The following is a 24,430-nucleotide window of genomic DNA, read 5'->3' as shown; positions in this document are numbered from 1 at the left end:
ACCTAAATAAGTGTGATTTCAGGGGAATACCCCTAAGTAGTTATGATATGACTTCTGTATCAATATCAAAAGAATTCACCAGCCCAAATTCAATGTTGGTGTCAGTGAATTTGGTCAATCATGATTAGCAGTAAGTGATTATTAGAAGAAATAGAAAACATTTGTTACTGATTATAAGAAAAAGACTTTGCTTTTTGCTTTTGGGGAGGGGAAGAAGGGATAAATAGGAATAATAATTAGGATGCTTAATGCTTATAATACCTTTTAACCGAGTATCTTAATGTTTTACAGAGATGAGTAAACTGAGCTGAAGCGTGAATGACTTGTCTAAGGCCACATAGTGAATCAATGGGTAAACAGGGAATAGAATCCAGCTCTCCTAATTCGCAGACCTGCTCCAGCTCCTGAATGAAGAGGGGGAAATGCATAAGGAAGGGAGATGTTAACAGAAACTAGAACAATGTAACTATGTAAAATAGCAGCCAGCCATATATTATTCAGAAAGGAATAAATTCGAAGCTGACTTAGACCCCATGCAGTCCCTGGGCCTTCAGTGGAAATGCACAAAGTATAAGTTAGCTTTGAATTCAGAATGAATACGCAGACATATGCATGATGAACATGACCGTTAATCACATGCGTCTTGCTTAATCATAAATCTCCAGAAGTCAGGAGCATATCCTAATTGAAACTAGAATTCCATTTAACAGTGTTAAGTTTTTTGCTGACTACCAGCTTCTAACGATTTTCTTTTTGCGATAACGCTTGCCTTGAGTAGAAGCACGGAGTGCATGATCCTTCCTTCAATGAATTCAAAGGGAGTATCTCCTGGCAAGACAATGTGTCCGACTTGGCCTTGGTCTTCAAGAGTGGGGAGGAATTCCTAACATTTAGGAAGGAAGATACTAGGACAGTTTGTGCCTAGGCCCCAGTTAAAGAAATCCAAGCCTTCTTTTAAATGAAGGGCCATACCATTGATGAGGATTCCGTTATGTAGGGTTTTAAAGATCCAAAAGCAGCACTGGAAATGGAGGAGAAACAATTTACTTGACATGACAGAAATAATAATTAATAAAATAAAACCATTCTGCCTGGCATTCTCTCCTGTGCTAATTAAAGCTTTCTGAAAGAAACAAGAAAAAAGGGTCTTGGGGATTCTTAAAACAGAGATACTGAAAAAACTGCTCCATCATTAAGATGGTGCATTTCCACAAAGGATGCTTTTTTCATAGATACAGTCTGCTGATGAAAAGTCTTGTAGGTTTCCCACCAGTAGAAGTTGCTTAATTACATTTTATGCATGCTCTCAGAGTACCTGTATGGTGAGAACCTGACAAATGGTCTTCTGAAAGCAAATCAATTCTGTTCTCTTGGGCTTTCTTGAATATACATGATGTCCGGAGCCTGAAAAGCTCAGCAGTGCATAAGAGGAAGCCAAACAGTGGGGCGCCAGTTAGGCTCTATGGTTCTGTGAAAGACTTTGTAGCCTCATGTAAAGAAAAAGAAGAATGTGTCATTGGCTGTAGTGAGTAAATGGAACCTTCTTGTCTCCTTTGCTCTTGTCTCCTTATAAATAAAGCATTGTTGTCCATCCTTGGCATTTGCAGTTCATTGTGATAAATTGGTCTTGATGTGTCTGACATTTTAACCAAGTTGTTTAATGGTCTATTTCTGAAAAGGCAGACCTTGCTATAGTTCACATGAGCACAGGATATCCAGCTTTGACGGTCACTGTCACGTACTACATTAACCATTTCCTTCAAGTGTGTGAAGACTGGAGAAGAAGAGAAGGAGCTAAACATTTTAGTCACAGAAGTCCAAAGCATACTAAATTCTGTAAGCAAGATATGAGACAATATATAAACCAAGCATGATTTTCGGCTGCTATGAGGAGACCGTTTCATGGCTTGTGCAGTATGTTAAGTCCCATTGCATTTGAATTGTCTTGGTATCTCTAAGAAGAAGCTTGTAAAAATACTGGTGTGTATTTCTCCACTACTCTCACTTTGATTTTTTTTCAATTTCTCTCTCTTTTATATCTCATTTTGTGCTGAGTACTTGGCTTCAGTGCAAAGATCACTTGGACTCACAGTAGCCACTGGGGCCTGGCTCAGTGCAAAGAGTTGATGAACTGTGACAAGTGACAGCTTCTGTCCCTGCATCCTGCAAGTTCATCTGGTCTAATTTACTTTTTGTTAATGTCTCTAATTTCTCAGTCAATGAGATGATTAACCTCGTTCTTCTATTCTCCATGAATAGAATTCTCCTGTCCCTACCTTCCCCATTCCTCCTGCTCCCCTAGGCTGTTTGGCTGCTGTAGACAGGTGGCTAGAGTAGTGCCCACAATTAAATTGTGAATACTACATAACCTTCCTGCAGATCAGTGATTACAATGTCAGTTGTCATTATATGTTCTCTTCCTCAAAACCAGATGTGCTAGGGAATATTTCCCACTCCCTTCACCCCCATGCCCAAGCCCCACTTACGGTCTTCTCCTCCTGTATGACACACAGACAAGAGATTGTCTTTGAAAATGTCATTTTGTAACAAAATGTTGAAATGGCTCATTTTGAAAATGTTGAAACAAAATGTTTTGACGTTTCCAATTTGTAAGGATTTTTTTTTCAGCTGAAACTGCTGAATTCTATCCAAATTCATGAATAGTTTCAGTGTCTCCAAAATGTACAATATTAGCTTTCTTTCTGTCTTCTGAAACTTCCCCAGTGCTCCAAGACATATTGAAAATCAATATTAATGGTCTAGCAAGCTACTGTGCCAGTTCTTTTAAAACTCTTTTCTGGACCTGCTGATTTAAAAATGACTAACTTTAGTAGCTTCTGTTTTACATCCTCCAGAGATACTAGTTGAAATGGAAGGAGGGTTATCATCACCATATGATGTGACTGCATCATCTGCTTTTTCCCCAAGTACAGAACATAAATATTTATTAAACACTTTTTTTCTTTTCTGCATTATTATTGATAATGCTGCTATTTCCATCTAGTAATGGACCAATACCATGGTAGGGATTTTTTTGTTTCTAATATATTAAAAAAAACAAACAAACAAGTAAACCCTACTTAACTCTATTGTGTCATAGAGTTCTCCTTGTGTCCCTTGGCTTTCCTTATCAATTTTCTACACTTCCTAACTTCTGATTTATACTCATGAACAATCACGTTCCCCTTCCTTCCATTTGTTATATATTATTATTTTTATTTTTTATAGCTTCCCCTCTAAACCAGGCTGGTTTTTTAACCAGCACAGCTGTCTTCCTCCATTGTGGGAGTGTAGCTTTTTGGGGATATAGTAAGGTGTTCTTAAATGATTCCCAATTATCATTCACATTTTTCTGATTAAATTCTTCCTCCCAGATGCCTAACAATTACAGTCAGCTTTATGAAATTGGCCCTGTTAAAGCACCAAGTTGATATATTACTAGTCTAGACTATTCTGCTTACACATTGTAAATGTGATCAAGACCCAATCACTTGCACCTAAGCTCCCATTAACTTTTAGTTCTGTGATCAGTTCCTCTTTATCTGTTAGGACAAGTTCTAATATAGAATTTACCCCCAATCGGGGATATTGCAGATTATGTATTCCTTATGCCACCTGATCTTAAACCAAACTTTGCATCCTCAATATGTTATTCCCTGATAACCAGAAACTTCTATGCTCAAACTCTGTTCACTTTTTTTTTTAACATCATCTTAATAAAATTGTTTGAGTTCCCTCATGCTGATTGCAGCACTTTTTGAGTTACTTATGGTTTTTCTAGTGGTGAAGGAAAACATTTCTGTAGTTTTCATACTTCTGTTTTGAAGGGGATAAGAGATTTCCAGTCTAAATTGACAACTGAAGCAGTGTCTGCTGGCTCCTATCTGTGTCAGTAAGATGTTCTCTGTTAATGACTGCTCCCAATGGCTTTTCATTTTTCTGTTAGAATGGGATTGTTTGAACAGTTCAGGCAAACGGGAAAAGAGCTGCATGGCACAGCTGTGCAGTTCTTATGGTTCTCACACTGAGAACACATTGAGTTAATAATATCATGAGTAGCAATGCATGGGAAGATACTGTAATGATGTACAGTATTGCAAAGTTGACTAGTGGCTTGATTTTCAGAGGTGTTGTCTCATTGACTTCAGTGGAACTAACTTGGGTGCTTAGCAGCTCTGAAAATCAGGCTAATGGTGTATTATGAAACTGGGGCCAGAGGGATAGGCAGACTGTGTCTTCTTCTGAAGTATCAGATGTGGACAGCTGCCAAAGGTAGGATACTGGACTTGCCTAGATGGACCAGTGCTCTGACAAATATTTTGTTCCTAACAGAATAAATAATACTGTTGGGGAAAATCATTCATATTTTATTAGTCTTCCCAAGTTTAGCTGATAGTTTTATTAATAAACCAAATACTTAAAAAAAAACACCACCTAAATATGGTGTTTTTGTGACCATTGCATAATCTAGAAAAGAATATAATTTAAACAACGTGCAGTGAGAAATTGTAACTAGCTTCTGCCCCAATGCTGTCTTCACCCGGAGTTACAAAGCTGCAATTACATATGTTATTAGCTGGCTGGCAGCGGTAAGCGAGTGCTGGTTTTGCATGATGTATTGGTCGCCCACAGCTCATAGAAGCAGAGGTTTGTATAGATAGTCAGGGGACTGAGAAGATAGAGAAAAGAAATTCACCATTAGCCTTTATGATTTACTGAGACTTCCTTCCAGGTGGTTGGTTGACACTTCTAGGATTATTAGAGGCGATTCTGAGGCCTGGTTCTTAAAGTTGGTGGTGAAATCAGTTGAGAGATACTGCTGTCCACAGTCTCCCAGCCAGCATATAGAAAACTGGTTGTCTCTTTGTGTAAGTACTTGCACAGGGTTATGTGAAACACATTTCGCTTCTGTGTTGAGGCTCTTCCCTTTATAATTAAAACCTCATCCTATCACAGACACACGTAGTCTTACCAGCATTAGTACGAACGGAGAAATCCATTTGAAAACACCTTTTTCTAAAAGAGGAGTTGGACTGCTCAGTGAGTGACTGTCTAATTGGATGAACATTCCAGAGTACTTAATTATATGGTTTAAACCACAAAATGCTATGGGATTGTGTAGACTAGTTAACACTAAATATAGATTCTTCTTCGAGTGATTGCTCATATCGATTCCAATTAGGTGCGCACGCTGTGTGCACAGTCGTCGGAAAGTTTTTCCCCTAGCAGCACCCATCGGGACAGCTGTGGAGCCCATTGGAGTGGCGCCTTCATGGCGCTCAATATATGACCCTGCCGACCCGGCATCCCCTCAGTTCCTTCTTACCGCCAGTGATGGTCGTTGAAACTGTAGCATCTTGCTCAGCAAGTTCTACCACTTTTCCCTAGCTTTGTTTGTTTGTTGTTCTCTGTGCTTGTTAGTAGTTAGCAGTTGGGCTGGGGGGGTTTTCCTCTATCCCAACCGCTTTTCCTTGGGAGGGCTTACATGCCCAAGTCCCAAGAGTTCAAACCCTGCAAGTCCTGCAGCAAGCCCATGCCGATGGGTGACCCCCACGGCGCTTGTCTAAAGTTCTGGGGGAGGCTCACCAAGCCGATCGGTGCAGAATTTGTAAAGGGTTTCGCCCCCAAACCAAAAAGAAGCGAGACTTTCGCCTCAAGCAGCTTCTTATGGAGAGGACACTTAGACCACCCCCTCCAGCAGCACGGCAAGACCCGACACCGAGTTCATCGGTGCGTAGCACCCTGGCAACAGTGGTGGAAGCGGCACTGCGGAAGGACTTTGGCAGAGACCCGCGGCACCACTGCTCCCCGGCGCCGAAACTGGTGGGCTCGACCCGGCACTGCTCCCACTCCCCGGAACAGAAGCAGCACCGGAAGCAAGGAAGGAGCAGCTCTTAGAGGCAAGTAAGAGAGGTCCACCTCGGCAGCAGGAAGCCCTCCACTAGAGCCTCGTATTTGGCAAAGTGGAAGAGATTCTCTTGTTGATGTGACCAGCGTTATACACCCCCTCTCCAGGCACTGGTACCCCTCATCTTGGAGTACCTCCTACACCTGGAACAGCAAGGCCTGGTGGCATCCTCCATAAGGATACACCTCGCTGCTATCTCGGCCTTCCACCCAGGAGCCTCCTGGTGATCCGTCTTTGCCAACCGTATGGGTGGTCACTTCCTCAAGTGTCTGTACCACCTTCATCCCCAGATCAGACAGCCTGTCCCCGCATGGGACCTTAACTTGGTCCTCTCCAGGATCATGGGGCCCCCATTCGAACCATTGGCAACTTGCTCCCTCCTATATCTGTCATGGAAGGTAGCCTTCCTGGTCACCATTACTTCTGCGAGGAGAGTGTCGGAGCTAAAGGCCCTCACCTCTGACCCACCATACATGGTTTTCCACAGGGATAAAGTGCAACTCAGGCTTCACCCGGCCTTTCTGCCAAAGGTGGTGTTGCATTTCCACACCAGTCAGGACATTTTCCTGCCTATCTTTAGTCTAAGCCTCATGCCAGTAGCCAGGAGCAGAGGCTGCACTCCCTCGATGTTCGGCGAGCACTAGCTTTCTACATCAAGCGCACTAAGCCGTTCAGGAAGATGACCCAATTGTTCATAGCGGTGGCAGACCGGATGAAAGGACTCACGGTCTCATCTCAAAGAATATCCTCCTGGATCACGTCATGCATCCGCACGGGCTATGAGCTGGCCAAAGTACCGGCCCCAGCTCTTACAGCACACCCCATGAGGGCCCAGCCTCGTCAGCAGTGTTCTTGGCCCAGGTCCCGAGCCAAGAAATCTGCAGGGCAGCAACTTGGTCCTCGGTACATACCTTCACCTCTCACTACGCCATCGTCCGGCACGCAAGAGATGATGCATCTTTCGACAGAGCAGTGCTGCAATCAGCGTTTCCTTAACTCCAACCCCTCCGCCTAGGTAAGGCTCGGGAGTCACCTAATTGGAATCAATATGAGCAATCATTCAAAGAAGAAAAAACAGTTACTCATCTCTCATAACTGTTGTTCTTCGAGATGTGTTGCTCATATCCATTCCAAACCCGCCCTCCTTCCCCTCTTTTGGAATAACCAACAAGAAAGAACTGAGGCGCCAGATAGGCAGGGTCATATATTGAGAGCCATGAAGGCACCACTCCAGGGGGCTCTACAGCCAACCCAATGGGTGCTGCTAGGGGAAAAACTTTCCGACAACTGTGCCCACGGCGCACGCACACCTAATTGGAATGGACATGAGCAACACATCTCGAAGAACAATAGTTACGAGAGGTGAGTGACTGTTTTTTTGAGTCTCACCTTACATGTACTGGTATAAATCGGAAATAACTCCAGTGGAGCTAAGGGAGTTTTAGCAGTGTAAAACTAATGTAAGTGAGAGAAGAACGAAGACCACAGTGCATCGGTGCATTTTCTTTTATATACCAGAGATTCTATTTCTGCAAGTCTCTCCATCCCCTAAGCTTGTTTGTGGCCTGGTGCCTTTCATTGTGGTTTTTTCTAATTTTTAGCCAACTGTAGTTGGATGTGTGCAAAATCTATGAGTTTGTGATTAGCCTGTCTACTTATCTCCCTTGTCTTATAGGGGAAATCTCTCTTGCTTCATGAAATTCAGAAATTGCTGTACAAAGGAAATTGCAGCCAAAACAAAAAAAAACAACCAACCAACCAACCAAAACAAAACAAAACAAAACCCACCACATTAGCTACTAGTAGATCAATTAATAATAAAAAATGTGTCATAAATTATTTGCTGAATATTTAAATAAAAATCAGTTCTGAAGCTCTTTTATTGTGATGTATCTGCATTGGACTTTTGGTATCTAAACATGCCCAATCCCCATTGATATCAATGGTCTCTGCCACTTACTATAGGAATTTTACTTGGGTATCAGTTTCAGAATCTGGCCACATTAAATTGACTAAAACCAATATCTCTTTAATGTCTACTGCTGTTTTCATATTTACATTTATTTTCCTTGTATTTTTTTTTTTTTTTTTTTTTTTAGCCAAACAAGTGTGCCCAGCTGAAAAAATTAGCTGTGGAGACTCAAGCAACAAATGTATCCCATCATCCTGGAGATGTGATGGGGAGAGAGACTGTGAAAGTGGACTTGACGAGGCTGGTTGCACTACTGGTGAGTTATAATAATACCTAATATCTATATAGCCGCTTTCTTCCATGAGGCTCCTAAAGTGATTCATAGATTGCATATGAATGGATGACTTTCCTCACCAGCAAACTCCACAGTCACTCTATATTGACAGTGCTATTCAGCCGATTTAAGAAGAGTTGGAGCTACTTGAGGAAAGTAGAGTAGATTTTGTGTACAGCTGACAAGTCTTTTGTCTCTCTAGCAGAATGCAGTTACAGAACACAGCTAGAATTTGGTTAAGATATACTGGTTAGCATGCATACTTGTGCAAAAAGTGCTGTAGGGGCTTAAATGGGCAACAGACCTTGGTTTTATGTGTCTTCCTAAAGACAGCATACTGCCTCAGGCCCCATACTGGATCAGGATGTATTGCTGATTCAGGGGCAAAAGAGTGCTTCCTCCTAAATCACCAACATCACTTCTTGAAGAGTCTCTGTTTTATTTGAGGGCTGCCATCCAGGTACTGGCTATGCCCACCTTTGGTCAATTTAGCAATTCTGACACGATCACACAGCCACATTGGTAAGGCTATTAACACTTGACTTTTTTGTGTGTGGTCCAAATGATCTCCCTTTCTTCAGCTAGGTTTCTCTTTGAAGTTCACTTTTTTCTCCAGGACTGTCAGTTCTAATCTTCCAATATGACATAGCTCATTTCTCAGACACTTCATGCGTTTATTTTTTTAAGTCAATGATATGGAATCCAAGATGGAACCGCTGATAATTCTGGGTAACTACACCCTTAAGGACGCTATCTCTGTTTTTTCCACTGGAGCCTCTCCATGTCTGTTGTCACGTTTTTTGGTCTTTGGGAAAAGCTTTTGTGTACTATGAGTGAAATATGTCCCCTAATTTTGATGTTATGGACAGTAATTTTTTCCCTAGCTCAAACATTTATTCTTTCATGATTAAAAACAAAAAAAAGTCAACACAGTAAGTGGGAAATATCATAAAAATTTACCCAAGGGAGTTTTCTTTAGCCATTAATTACACATGTGGGAATGGGAATGCAGTATTTAATGTTTGCTGATAATTCTATGAACTGTTGAGTGTATTTGTCCCGGCCAAGGGATTTGAATACCTCTATACCCACCCTCCGGCTCACTGATGGTCTCTGCGGCCAATAAAAAAGACAAGCAGGGGTATACCAGTTCAACCCCCAAAAATAAAGAGGCCAAAGGGTTAGATCTGTTTGGAAGAAAAATTTATTCAACAGCCAGTTTGCAGTTCCAGGTGGTGTCCCTATCATCAGTCACAGTTCACCTGGCCACTATCTTGGCTTTCCATCCTCCATTCCAAGGCAGGTCGATCTTCACTCATGACATGATAGCACAGTTTTTGAAAGGTCTACCCGCACGTCCGGGATCCCTCCCTGGGACCTGAATCTCGTGCTGTCGAGGCTCATGGGGCCTCCCTTTGAGCCTCTAGCTTCCTGCTCTCTCCTGGAAGGTTTCATTCCTGGTCGTGATAACGTTGGCCTGCAGAGTGTCCAAGATCAGGGCACTTACTTTGGAGTCTATACGGTCTTCTACAAGGATAAGGTCCAGCTGCAGCCACACCCAGCATTTCTGCCCAAGGTCATTTTCCAGTTTCATACTGGCCAGGACAATTACTTACCCGTCTTCTTTCCAAAGCCTCATGCATCAGATGAGGAGCGCAGGCTACATATCCTGGATGTCAGGAGGGCGCTGGCCTTCTACACAGATAGAGTGCTGAATTAATGATCTTAAAACAATTTTAGGACTAAAACCTGCAACCCTCATTTTAGTTGCACTACTTACACAAACAAGGATTGCAGTATTGAGTCCATTTTTAATAGAAAGCTGTTTTAAATTGCTTGCATTTAATTTCATTTTTTCAATGCTCAGAAGTAACCCCTAAAAAGGTAGTAAACTGTATTCTAAGTATCACTTTATTTCAGGATAATTATGCTATTAATATGGATTTAGAAACCGCTGAGAATTTCCTTTCTGGGCATTTCAGTTGATGTATCTTTTGTTATCTTCAGCTTGTTCCATGCACATGTGAATTCTTAACATGGAAATTACTCCGAGGACAAATTTTATCATCTTCTGAAGCTATTAAGTAGCTGGTGTGAACCAAATTAGTGGCTTTTGGCCAGTTCTTTTTGGACAGGTGTCCATATCACAAAATAGCCCCCAGTGTTATGGATGCCAATTGGCAGCCACAGCAGAGAGGTCAAGGACTGAACAGAAATGTGGAATGAGCTGCTCTCTCAATCTAGGACTCAGCTAAGGCACACTGGTAGGAAAGGATTTCTACTGTTTTACCTTTCCTGTGCATTAAAACAAATAAAAGACTTTCAATCTCCAGGCCTGTCAGTCCAGCACTTTTCACATGAATTAAATTCACTCTTTAAAAAAGCAGACAGAGTGGAAAGTACTGAAGTGCTGTAAAGAAGGCACTTTAGATGTGGTTGTTTATCAAATTAAGGATTTTTTTTCTCATGGAGGAGGACAAATATGTTGTCTTTGCTACTAAACTCTGAGTACTTGTGGAGGATTGATAGCAATCCTCTCTTTTATCCAAATCTGATAAACCTCACTAAGCTTGTCTACTGATACTCTGTTAACATTCCTGTTTCTTCTCTATTTAGAATCTTTCTTTATCCCTTTTCTCTTATCTCTTCAGTACGCTTCATCCTGAGTTTTAAAAGTATATTTCTAAGTCAAAATCTCTTTTCTATGCTGATTTTGTTGTTGTTGTTGTTTAAATGAAGCTTCATCCACAACTGTCAACCGCAGCCTCTCAAAGCAGAGCTCCCTGTCATACCAAAGGCTGCTCCTTTCACCGAGCCAGAAAACATGTCAAAATAAAAATATAACATAGTTCTCTGTATAAATGTTTGGATGGGAAGTTTCCTTGTGTGCGGTGTAATTTCCAGGTTGAGAGCTTGCCCGGGCCATAAACAAGCTGAAGATGACTGGGGATAGCAACTGAAATGTCCAAACTCTTAGCTGTTTCTAAATTCATATTAATAGCATTCTTATTCTGAGCTAATGTGACACTTTGGACACATTTAAACTAGGGCCATTCCCATTTATTGAATCGAATAATTGGCTTTTACTATTATCATCCTTCAGAAGATCTTATGCTGAATGTGGAGGTTACGAATGTCATTTTGGCCTATACTTCTGCTATTATATTACTGTGCAGTGCTGGTATCATTACAGTGGCAGCTAGAGGCCCAAGGCAGGATCAGGCGTAACTCCAGACAGACATAGTGCTAGGGCTGTACAAATGCAGAGTTGAAGGACAATCCCTGTCCCAACAAGCTCTCTGGGTAATTTAAGGCAGAACATTAGAGTGAGTAGAACAAAGAGTAGGAAAGAGCAGGGGAGAGAGGACCAAGGAAATGGTATTTGAGAGGCACAGATAGTAAGAAGTCATCCCTCCCCACATGTCAATATAGGCATTGGTGAGGCTCAGCTGAGCAGGCTCAAAGAGAAGAGTGAAGTCCAGAACTCAGTGGCAACAACAGATAATATGGCAACAAATCACAGGCTTTGGTTCATAAAAATTACAGGTTTTCTAGCAGAGATTTTTAGATGCTTGTTCTACAGTCAGCTCATGGACACAGCCTCAGGGCATTGTTATGTCACATAACTGGAGAACAAACCGATACGTTACATACTCCTCTTTCGCCTTTAGTCATGCGTAAAAGACTATTACAAAACTGTTGGCAAGATGTAAGCCTTTTAGGGCTAGATCAGTGATCGGCAACCTTTGGCTCGCAGCCCCTCAGGGTAAGCCCCTGGCGGGCCTGGCTGGTTTGTTTACTTGCAGCGTCCACAGGTTCGGCCGATCGCGGCTCCCACTGGCCGCGGTTTGCTGTTCCAGGCCAATGGGGGCTGCGGGAAGTGGCGCGGGCCGGGCTACCTCTTCCTGCAGCCCCCATTGGCCGGGGATGGCGAACCGCGGCCAGTGGGAACCACGATCAGCCGAACCTGTGGACGCTGCAGGTAAACAAACCATCCCGTCCTACCAGGGGCTTTCCCTGATGGGCCGCGTGCCAAAGGTTGCCGATCCCTGGGCTCGATCCACAAAAGGAAACTTAAACTCAGCCCTGCAATGCCTAATGTTTGGGTGCCCTGCCACCCAGTGGAATCCACAGCCCTGAGCTAGGTACCCAGGCTCTGTATGTAATGCATGGGAAGTTAGGCTCCTGAGAATGGGATTCACAAAAGCCAGCAAGGTGACCAGGGAACCACCTAAGCAAGCAATAGGAGATGCTGGGGGGGAAGAGGCGCTAAGCCCCACCCAACAAAGGTAGTTAGGCACCTAATGGGAGGTGCTTCTGTAACACCAACAGATCCCAGTTGCTGGCGGGCGGGATTGAACCTGGAACCTCTGGAGCTTAGTGCATGAGCTTCTACTGCATGAGCTCTTAGCTACGGCTGTAGAGCAGACTCATTAATCTCTTTCTCCCTGCCCCTCTTTCCTTCCACTCAGGATTCAGAGCCATGAACTCTCTCCTCGAGTTAGGGCTAACCTGACTTATGGGCATTTCTCACAAAACACAGAGGTGGTGGTGATGTCTACCAGCGGACTGCCCTGCTGCAAACAATACTATGCTGAGTAGTCTTATAGGGTTTTGCCAAATGTATGTAACAGGTCTGTGGGAAACTTGTAGTGAGGGCCATGCTATCCACACCCAGTAGGGGTCAAACACAGGCTCTGGCAGCCCACCAGTTCTTCTTAACTGTCATCAAGTGTGATCAGAAGTAAATGTCAATAAAACTAGCACACAGGAGAGCCCTGCTGTAGGGAGAAAGATGCCACTGGTAGGGTCGTGCAGGCTGCCCATGTAAATTGCTTGTAACCTCTGCTTTGGGCCAAGTTTCTGACCCCCCTTGTTAGCAGGCAGCACGCTCTCCACACATCTGGCCATGAATGCAAGTAGGCTGGAGCATATGTATTGGCACAATATGTGAATGATGAGTAAATTATTCTGAGTCAAGACCGTCAAAAAATCTGTCTCCTGATCTCCCTGCCCTGTCCAACTTGTGAACAGGCATCATATCCTACAAACAAATGGTTGTGCATATAGGCAGGCCAGGGGACGTGCATTGACATGAAATATGAATCCTGAGTGTAATATTCCTGGTCAGAAGCATCAGCCGGGCTATTCTTCCTGAACTGTCTACACCTAGGGTTAACAGTATGGACCACTGCTAATCCCAGTCGGAGCTGGATTAACCTACTAAAATAAAAACTGCTTCCACAGCTAGGCAAGACTGCTTGTGTGGGTCTGTTAGGCACGAATTGCTGCAAGGGACGGAGAGATAGTCACTCCCGTGAGGAATCCACCTCCCTCCTGTAGCTCTCCTTGGAAGACCTATACAAAATGAGCAATAACAAGCTTCTCTTATTGGTGAGATCCGTTGTTAATAAAACAACTTTGTAATGGTGAGATCTGTCAGCCTGTGGAATAATCTTGAAAGAAGCAGCGCAAGGCTCCATGATGTGAATCATTCAAACTACAGTGGATAAAGCGCCAGTGGTTATGGGTCCAGATTTGTGCCAACAAAGACTGCCGCTGCGCCTGGGATTAATTGTGGGTATAAATCGCAGCGCTGAGGTGGCTAAGTACCTGAGTGTAGGTGCAGATCATGAATGTAGTAGTCTAAGTGGTAGAATTTAAACCCACAGTTAATTCTGGGTTCACAATTTTTGAAATTGCAAACTGCACCTTCATAAACGCACTTTCCCACACCAAGCTCAGGAGATGAGCAGGGAACCACCTAAGGTAGCCAATAGCCTTTATTGAGAACGAAGCACAGAGAAATTCTTTTCTCTCCAAAGTACTGTAATTAAAGCCTCAAGTTAGGATCAGTGCAGACTTTAACCAGTAGCACTGGGGATCTTACATCCATGGCTGGCTTATATTACTGACCAGCACTTTGTAAGCCCCTCTTTGATGCTGCTTTTAAGCTAAAGCCAATAATGGAATGGGGTTCTATGAAAAACAGAACATGCAGGCGCCCTAAGAGGAATTCGGACTAACTTTTGAATGGGTGCTCTGCCACCCTTTATAAGGTATAGGGTGCACCTCTTCCTACGCCACTATCACCCATATTGACTCAGCTCTGCTGGCTGGCTCAAAGACCTCTCCCCTCCCCTTTTGAGTCTCTAGATTCACCAGCAGCCTGAGCTGGGGCCTGTCGTTATACTCAGGACTGAAATTGTGACCAACACGTGTGCAGGGTTGCAAAGGGGCAGGAAGGCCCCTTGTTACTATGTTCCTTCCTCTGTGGACCAGCCACAATCTATCCGGTTCTGCCAGTGCAGTCATTACTATTGTAACAGGATATTTTCCAGTAATTTAACTGTACTTCCAAGACACATCGATCTGTGGTCCAGGGGAATCTGTGCACTTAATGGATACATCCTCTCTCATTGATCCCTTTGATTAGTTGTTTAGGGGAACATTTTTATCAGACAGACATGGAAAGGACCAGGGGCTCTCACAGGAATCTCTTACATGAACAGTCTTGGGTTGTTTAAACTGAAAATGTCTTTTACTAAAACTAAAAACGAAGAGATGAAATTGAGGGAGGTCTCCCTCTGTCCCAGCACATGCAATGGCAGGGTGGGCTGGAACATTCTCTCCCCCTATTTTTCTCCGTGTGTATCCCTCTTCTTCCCCTTCCCTCATCTGACATACAGGTTTTTGCCCCAAAAGGGACTCCTGTATTTGCCTTTTCAGTGTTGTATAAAACCCATGTAAATGCTGTGACTATGTGGCAGTAACAACACTGTGTATTTCTATAGTGCCCTTTTAATCTGAGGGTCACTCACTGAGTAATTCAAACCCTCAAGGCCCTGCAAGTCCAGCCCTGCTGACGTCTGGTCACGACTTGCCTCTGATGCACTGCTCTTCTCTCTGTCAGGTCAGCTCACATCCTTGTGCCCCTGGCCTACTGATCCCACAAGTGACTCCTGGCCAAATCCTCTGTAAGTGCAAATGGACAAAACTCCCTTGAGGTCAATCAAGTTGTGCCCATGTACACCAGTAGAGAACTGTTTGTTCTTCTTCGAGTGATGGTCCCTGTAGTATTCCCCTATGGGTTACGTGTGTGCACCATGCACTCGGAGCTGGAGAATTTAAAAGTAGTATCCGTTGGTCCGTGCATGCTCCCCCTATCTTGGAAATTCCTCTTTCACCCCGTTCGCCTGCTCACTTCACTTTCCTCGTCGAAGTCCTTTCTCTAGGGTTTGATCTTGCTCCCATTTAAGTCAGTGGAAAGATTCCCATTGACTTCATTGAGTGTTGGATCAGGCCCTAACCTCTCTGTCAGCCTTCTATTTCTGACCTTTTCCCCAGCATTCCCTCTTTCATTCCTCAAACTCTAATATAATAAATTAAAAGAGCTAACAGGATGTATACGTAGCCATAAGTAAGGCTGTGAGTCTGTCGCGGAAGTAATGGATTTCTGCGTGATTTCTGCAGCGGCCGGTGCAGCTGACCCCAGCCCGCTTGAGCAGCTCAGGTGGCCCCGGAGCCAGCCACACCAGCTGCTGCTGGGGCAGTCTCCCCACCCCTCCCAGATGCAACGGCAGTCCTGCCCCCCCCCCCCCCCCGACCCCAATCCCCTGAGCTGAAGTAGTGGTGCCCCAGGCTGACTCCCCCAGGCACAAGCAGCATCCTGGAGCCCCCCTCCATAACCTGGTTTCCCAGCTGAAGGGGATGTTTTCAGTGCAGCCTGCGGGGATTTGGCCATATGGATCCTGTAAGTGCCAAATCCCTGTGCTCACTGTGCTGAGAACTTCCCCTCTAGTGTTAATATAGACCTGACTTGGTCTTCCTTTAGCCAAACATGGCACGCGAGCCGATTCTGAGTAGCACGCTGCCTGCCCAGTGAGAGGAGGCGGAGGGGCCGGAAAGCGCCACGCTGGCGGAAGAAGCGGGGGAGGAGGCAAGTTTGGCTTGGCCCCCCCGCCCCACTCAGCCCCCCTTCCCCCCCCACCCCACCCCCCGCCCACCGCTCTCCCCTGCAGGGGCAGGAGGCAGAAGCTTGGTCCTGCGGCAGCCAAGCTTCCCCCCTCCCCCGCTTCTTCCCCCAGCGTGGTGCTTTCCGGCCCCTCCGCCCCGCCTCCTCCCTCTCCCTGCCCCTGCCGGTGATAGCCCTTGCGAGGGGGAAGGGGAGCGGAGCAGAGCCGAGCGGCAGCGTGCTCCCTGCTCTGTAGAGGAGGCAGAGAGAGGTAGGGACAGGCCTGGGGGAAGGGGGGTGGAACAGGGCATATCCCTCCCAGCCCCCTGCCCTGAGCCGCTCAGGGCAGGGGGCTGGGAGCACCCCCACGAGCCGAGCACCCCAGCCTTCTGCCCTGCACCCCCCCACACACACTCAGCCTTCTGCCCTGCACCCCCACACACCCCCAGCCCTCTGCCCTGCACCCCCCACATCCCCAGCCTTCTGCCCTGACCTCCCCCCAACACCCAGCCTTCTGCCCTGCACCTCCACTCACCCCCAGCCCTCTGCCCTGACCTCCCCCCAACACCCAGCCTTCTGCCCTGCACCTCCACTCACCCCCCAGCCCTCTGCCCTGACCTCCCCCCAACACCCAGCCTTCTGCCCTGCACCTCCACCCCCCCCCAGCCCTCTGCCCTGACCTCCCCCCAACACCCAGCCTTCTGCCCTGCACCCCCCCCCAGCCTTCTGCCCTGCACCGCCACACACCCCCAGCCCTCTGCCTTGACCTCGAGTCCCCCCAATACCCAGCCCTCTGCCCTGAACCCCCTCCACACCCAGCCTTCTGCCCTGCACCTCCACACCTCCCCCAGACTTATAGAGAGAGACCTTCTAAAAAACATTAACATGTGTTACCGGCACGCGAAACCTTAAAGTAAAGTGAATAAATGAAGACTCGGCACACCACTTCTCAAAGGTTGCCTACCCCTGCTTTAGCCTAATAAATACATTCTTTTTCATCATGGCTTGGCTTTGAAATTAATGGAGATATCCCATCTCCTAGAACTGGAAGGGACCTTGAAAGGTCATTGAGTCCAGCCCCCTGCCTTCACTAGCAGGACCAAGTACTGATTTTGCCCCAGATCCCTAAGTGGCCCCCTCAAGGATTGAACTCACAACCCTGGGTTTAGCAGGCCAATGCTCAAACCACTGAGTTATCCCTCCTCCCCCCAGGGATCACTTTAAATCAATCTATGCTGGTAAATGTTAATTTCAGCTGACACACTGAAATCGATGAAAAAAATCCATCGGTATTGGTCAGCGCAAGTACAGCCTCCCCCTGCACTTTGTGCCTGTGGGGATCAGCTCAGCCTAGGCCAGTGGTCTCCACTCTGCCTTGTCAGGACCGAAGTCTTCCCCGGATGTTGCATCTGCAGGGATCCAGTGTCATCAGCAGGGCAAGGAGCTCTTTGGAGCTCTGTTGTCACAGTCCCAATCCCCCACGCGAAAGCCAGGAGCCTGGGAGCTGTCCGTGGGCAGGAACCATTCCATGGTGGGGTGTCTTCCCCTGTGGCTGACAGCTCATTCTTCTCCTTGCACACCTGGCTGGGGGTCTCTGCTCTGCCGGACCAGGCCCACAGCTTCTCCTGCACCTTGCCTGAGAGTGTCTTGGGCCTGTCGTCTGTGCAGGGAACCCCCTGCAGCCCTGCTTTTAGCACTGCTTTAACCCCAACTCCCCTTTAATTTCCCATGGCTGTAAAAATTATAATAGTTAAAAATAAAAAAAAAGCTATCTTAATCATTGAAACTGAAAAAAACGATACATCAAAATTCCACCAAGCCTTGTTATCTCTATGAATTCTGTTTTTTGCCTTCATTAGCTACGTGCACTGCTTGCTGTTCAGTCATATGCAGTTCAGAGGAAATCAAACACACAGGACCAAATTCTGCTCTGAATTACCCCATTGATTTTAGTAAGATTGTACTCATGCAAATGGAATAAGTATGGGCCCAGTGTCCCATTCTTAATTATTTCAATGTGTGATGAAAAAAATGTATTTCTCGCAAAAAGCCTGCTACTGTGGAAAATAGCTATATGCCGGGTGTACTTGTATTGGTGGAAGAATCTAATATTATCCTCAAGAATGGAAAGAAAGTGATTGTAGGTTTAACAAATGAAAGTCCTTCATAAACAAGATTAAGTAGGAAAGCAATGATATCCTCTGGGTTTCACATGATGTTTAATTACTGGACAGCTGGAGGGATTAATGCTTGTGTATTATGCCCAGGCTATCCAGAAATTAAACATAGTGGACAGCTTTGACTTTATCACTGCTTAAAGAATTAGATCTCCTTCAAAAGCAGTAGAAATTACAGGAAAATCCCCATTGTTCTTTAGGAAATATCTCATTCCGTATTCATATTTGTTTTGAGCTATATAACAACAAGAAAGCAAAACAAATTAACCTGGTGGCTAGCTATAATTGCACCCTTACAGTAAAAATGAGGGTAGTTTCCAGATGAATGTATCAATGTCTAGCATAGTTAAATATAAAACCCTACATTAATGCAATGTTAAAGTAGAGATTTTAATTGTACATGTCAAGAAATTCACACTTCGGACCAGAGCTTTAGCTGGGCCAGAGCTCTGCTCAGTGCAGCTGAAGAGACGTGGGGGCAAAGGTTGCTGTTAAGCAGACTTGACTTTTTCCTAATGTTGGAGCCAGCTCAGGTGTAATGTACTATTCCACAACTGATGCAGAGTGATGTCCTGCCCACACCCCAAGCAAGCAGAACGTAGTTCCTGGAATCTGACCCTCAGCGTTCCCATAGCAGCCCCAACTTTTCTTCCTGTGTGCATGCATTCACAATAGGAGCTTTCACTCTAAAATCATGTAACGTATCAGTATATAAAATATTCTTCAAAGGGTACAGAAGAAGGTGCAGTTTAAAGTAAAGGTTCATTGATTAATGTTTTTATACAGTTTTATTGAAGGTGCATTTTTTAAAAAGTGCAGTCCTTTCCACATTGTGGTGTTTGCTGAAAAAAATACATTTTTGCCCAGGGTTGTCGGAGCTTGTTATGAAATACTTTATTTTAATGCAAAGGAACAAAATTAAGATTATTATGGGACAGGGTTAAGATTGCTTTGTTTGGATAATTAAAATACAAACGTTAGCATTCCCTTAATGCATATTTTACATTATTTAAACGTATACAGTGGACGTATCCTGAAATCGTAGATGCATAAACAATCATCTTGAGTGCTAGAGAAAGATCCTGCCCTGCTGCAGGAGTGGGAGAAGTTGCCTCTGCCTCTTCTACAACAGTGTAACAGAGGACAGAATTTAGCCCAGAGTTGGCTCACTATATACTCTCCCAGTGGCTAGGGTTCATGGATGTGGAAATCCCATATCTAGCTTCCTATTTGTGTCATTCCATAGCTGCCAGCCATGCTGCACATCATGTACCTAGAAGACATTTTGGGGAGAACGGGTCCAGAACTCTGTATCTTTTAATCCCCAAACACAGCTTTCTACTACTTAAACTAAAAGAGAATCTGCTTTAGGTATAGCAATGAAAGGGCTTATGTTATGATGAGACACATTTGAGCAGATTGAACATTCCTGCCTTTTATGGGCAGTGGTATATATAGTTTGCTCCCTCTAGCCACTACATTATAGCTCTGTGAACTAAGCACAATTTGCAAACGTTATTTCAAAACCAAGTATCTTCAAACATGGCACAGCCCTTTTCCAAGACTATGGCCAGGAAAAATCTGAAGCTTTAAAAGAAAGTTGTTTTGTGAATTGGCCAAGCACAAAAACAACATCTGAAAATTTTCAGCATGGCTGAAAAATGCTGTTTTTTTACACGCAGACAGTTAAATCGGTTGAGTGGATTTTGCTTGCATTTTCCAAAAAAATTCACCTCTGGGCTGAAGTATAGCTGTGAAGGTTTAGTCCACAATTAGGTTATATTTTATAAAGTTTAAAGCAATGATTGCACATATGAATGTAGAATTAATGTGTCATCTCACCAGTAGTGCTGGTGGTATGAACCAAAAATACACTAAGCTGCAGCCCTAGGGTTGCCACCTTTCTAATGGCTGGTAACTGGACCTCTGAGGCCCCGCCCCCGTCCCACCTCTTCCCCCAAGGCCCTGCCCCTGTTCCGCCTCTTCCCCAAGACCCCTCCCCTGCTCCACCTCTTCCTTCAAGGCCCCATCCCTTTCATTACCTCAAGGCCCCGCCCCCGTCATTCGCAGTGTCTTCACCAGCACGGCCAAGGCCACCTGGCCCACCACCTGTGGACTGCGCAGGGCCATGCGACACCATAGGCCGCACGAGCAGCCTGGTCCCGGAGGCAACGGCTGCTGCTGCGCTGCCTCCTTCCTTCCGCTTAGGGTTGCCACCTTTTCCACAGATCAAAAAAAAATGGACATCAGGGCTTGCCAAATGGCACCTGGACATATAAACCGAAATCCGGACTGTCCGGGTGAAAACTGGGCAGGTGGGTACCGTACGCAGCCCTTTATTTCTAAATACTTTTTATACAAAAACTGTAGAAGTGAAAGGCCAAATCCTAATCCCATTGAACTCAACACCAAAGGGATCTCCATCCCGTTAACACCCGTGGAATCAGAGCCTTGGCCTAAGAGTGTTTGCTTCCATGTTTATTCCTATATCAGTGTTGCTTTCCTTTTATGGAACTTCCCATTTGAATAGCTGTAGTTTTTAGGCCAAATTTTCTAAACCTGGTCATAATCATTTACATACCTATCACAGTGCACCCACCAAATAGCAGTGCTACCAGAATTGCAAATAGAGGCCAAGTTGCCCTTTGAAAATTTGGCTTGTGTTTATGGTAGTGGTTTTTTTCCACCCCTACTGCTGCATATAAAAGGAATCTTTGACTGCCCACCCAACACAAGCCAGCATGCTTATATTTTATTCCAAACATATATTTGTAAATTGTCATTGCAGTTTCACTCCACCTTGTTTGGGATCTCAGGTTGTAGAGGAAATGCTGGAGATAACAGCATCATTAGGGTAAATTTTGCACAAGGTTTTGCATGGCAAATTTTAGCTTTCTCCTGATTTGTCTTTTGCTCCAGAGGAGTTAATAATATAGTGTGCTAAATGCTGTGAATATTCAGATCTAATGATGCGGTGAACCACAGTAAAAAGAAATACCGCCTCTTGTGAAGAATTCCCTTCAAGCAGATTAAATTAGTGGAGGTAGAGATTTTTATGGGGCAGTGACCTCACTGCTTGTAATGTGAACACAGCTTTGTACCTCATTATTCAGCAGAGCTAGACCTCTGGAGCCTGCGTTTCTCTCAGTTGTCATAGCTACTACAAGATTATCTGACTGAAGTCAGGCTTTCCATTTTGATTGTTTTTTTCTTACCTGTTCTGCCCATTGATTCAGAAGCATATCTCTAGGGAGGGGAATGCTGTTTTTCTCCTCTCTGCCTTTCACAGACATTCCTACAGGGCCATCCATTCAACAAATTGGCTTTTGTTTAAGAATTTGGAAAATAAAATCTATTTTTCCCAGATGGCTTTGAGACATGTGTGAGTAGCTACACAGTGATTGACAGTAGGTGTTTAGAAGCTACAAGATGCCGTGGTGTGTTATTGCCGGCAACCATTTTGTTTATAGATGTCCGTCAAGGAAACACACTGTGAACATATTATTAATCTCCAATGTAAGACAATGGGCCAAATTCTTTTCTCATAAATCCATAGTGACTTAGTTAACTTAGTGGAATTACTCTTGTTTTACATGGGTTTAACTGAGAATCAATTATGACCCAAAGGTGATTCAGTTGGTCCTGGTGGTTGATGTTTGCTTTATCCTTGTGCTTGGGAATTTGAAGGTAGGAAGAGGTAGCATGCACTGCACCACTGAAGTCTTAATCTGACTTTCTTTTTATTTTCTAATCACAACAAAAATGGAGTTTACAAACTCCCTGGGATTAAAACAGATCTAGCTATAATCTGATAACTTTAATTTGACTAATCTAAAGCTTTTAAGACTTTGCAGAGTTCCTTTCCTGAGTTGAGAGTAGGAAATCAGAAGCAGCATTTTTCTAAAGGGGAAAGATGGAAAATTCAGACAAATATTTTTGGGTACTTCTTAACTTATTTCATATTAGCACATACTGCATAATCAGTGTGAACCTCAGTATAATGGACTAAAAGTATGACATTCATACAGTCTGATTTTCCTGGCAAACATCTCTGATTTAAATTCTGCAGTGGCAAAGTTAGCCGCCATCATGCAAAAGGACCAGTGTAAACAATTCTTATAGCTAGAGGGAATCCCATGCACTTCCCCTCCCTAGGGCTTGGTCTACACTAAACCCCCAAATCGAACTAAGGTACGCAACTTCAGCTACGTGAATAACGTAGCTGAAGTTCGAAGTACCTTAGTTCGAACTTACCTCGGTCCACACGCGGCAGGCAGGCTCCCCCGTCGACTCCGCGGTACTCCTCTCGTCTAGCTGGAGTACTGCAGTCGACGGCGAGCACTTCCTGGTTCGACTTATCGCGTCCAGACAAGATGCGATAAGTCGAACCCAGAACTTCGATTGCCAGCCGCCGAATTAGCAGCTGGGTGTAGACATACCCTAGGACTCTGCATAAGCATAATATTCCCTTTGTGGATCCATGTGCAGCATCATGGCTTTATTCTTTAGTACCTTAGTTTAGTAACTGAAAACAACACAATTTTATGATAGGTATGAATTTGTCTGTCAATATCATGGAGCTATTAGTTTAATGGATATTCTCGTATGGTTCTTAGTGATTTGCCAAATCGGTATAATTTGTAAAATTGCCATTTTAACAAACAAGTCATGTCTGGAGGAATGTGAGTGCGCACATCTCATCCAGGTTCCAATTCTAAGAATAAAAAAAAATCCAAACACTTTCTTGCATATATTTCTACTAAAATTATATCTACTACAGAACATCTAAAATTTGATTCAACAGATTACATTCTAAAAGAACATCAAAAGAGTAAAGATAGGTCTTTATCTTTTCCCCTGTAGGTATCTCTACAATTTGAACATAAAACTACACAATGTAAACCTTATGCATCCTAATGCCTTTTTCTCTTTACACTAGAATCACGCTTATTTTGATGTGCCTTTCAGTTATTTAACCGGGAAATCTGTGCTGTTTCAGTAGTCAGGAGTCTTGTAACAATTACAGAACAGAACTGAGGACACTGCAAGTTCTCAATAGTAACTTTTTATATGTTAGTGAAGAAGACATACAAAAAAATTAAGACTTTTCAGGTCTTACGTATATACGGTACTCTTCTGTTCCTTAGAGTGCTATGCAATTACTGCTGAATAAAGCACATATGTTAATTGTATTGCCACAAAAATAAAGCCATTTTCAATGACCTCATGAGTCTCTGAAAACTTACTCTAGATCCATAACACACTTTTGCACCAACAATTATTTATCAGCAGTAACTATGAAGTCTGGTCACACTGTTATAATTAACTAATATTACTCTAATGCAGCTGCAGAGACTGGAAAAACAGCTTGTTTGTGTTTGTGGGGAGCTGTGTTGCAAAAGAAGCAGACAAATGCAAATATTAATTTGTGAGGTTATTTGAAATGGTTTCCCTGGCTCCTTAGCTACATTAGTGCTTTGACTAGAATTAGGAATTACCATTTCTTCTGCCACCTCATCTGTATGGGCTTCTCCATATCAATCACCATAGCAACAGCCACTAATAGTGGTGAGACTGCAATTCTGTTGCATTATTCCCTCTAAGGAAGGCCTGTCTTTATTCAGAGGAATTCACTTCAAGGTCATCATTATTTACCTCCCTCTCTTTTGCTGCCCTCCCTAGAGGGCAGCCTTCTGAGGGGAAATTGCCCCAAGGAGCATGAATCTTGCTTTGAACAGAGGCACCTGACACATGGCCTCAAGGTCTTTGAAAATTTATATTGTCGCTGTTTCCAAGGTAACTGCAGCTCTGACCCCTTTGTGGCTTCCTTAATGGCACCCAGCTTATGTTTCAGGCCTTCAGCCATCAACTTTCTTGAGGCAGAGTCCCGCAACACTCTCTCTCGAGAGTGGGGATTTAGGCTGCAGTTCATCCTGCAATTCACTATGACTACCTCAGCAGATCTGACTTTAGTTCAGCACCTACATCCCTCTTCTCTGTGGGGCAACAACAGGGTTAACAAGTGACCAGCCAGCATTCATAAAGCAAAGCATTATTTATTCAGAAGAAAAGCATTACAATAAACAGCTTATGTTCATGCTTACCAGGTAATGCCTATCTGCCACCTAGGACGCTGGTAGGTTTC

General features: G+C 44.2%; 1 protein-coding gene across 2 annotated transcripts in view; it reads left to right on the top strand.

The window, feature by feature from the left end:
• Positions 1–24,430, top strand: part of LRP8 (LDL receptor related protein 8) — a 258,479-nt gene that overhangs the window by 181,878 nt on the left and 52,171 nt on the right. For both annotated transcript variants that reach the window (XM_008167917.4, XM_008167918.4), the window contains exon 4: positions 8,008–8,136. In XM_008167917.4, the coding sequence (XP_008166139.2) occupies positions 8,008–8,136 (129 nt within the window). The remainder of the gene's footprint in view (positions 1–8,007; positions 8,137–24,430) is intronic.

The sequence above is a fragment of the Chrysemys picta genome, chromosome 8 (genome assembly GCF_011386835.1).
Source record: "Chrysemys picta bellii isolate R12L10 chromosome 8, ASM1138683v2, whole genome shotgun sequence".
Lineage (NCBI taxonomy): Eukaryota > Metazoa > Chordata > Testudines > Emydidae > Chrysemys > Chrysemys picta.
Note: the sequence above shows the minus strand (reverse complement) of the source record. Positions and strands in the feature narration are given on the sequence as shown.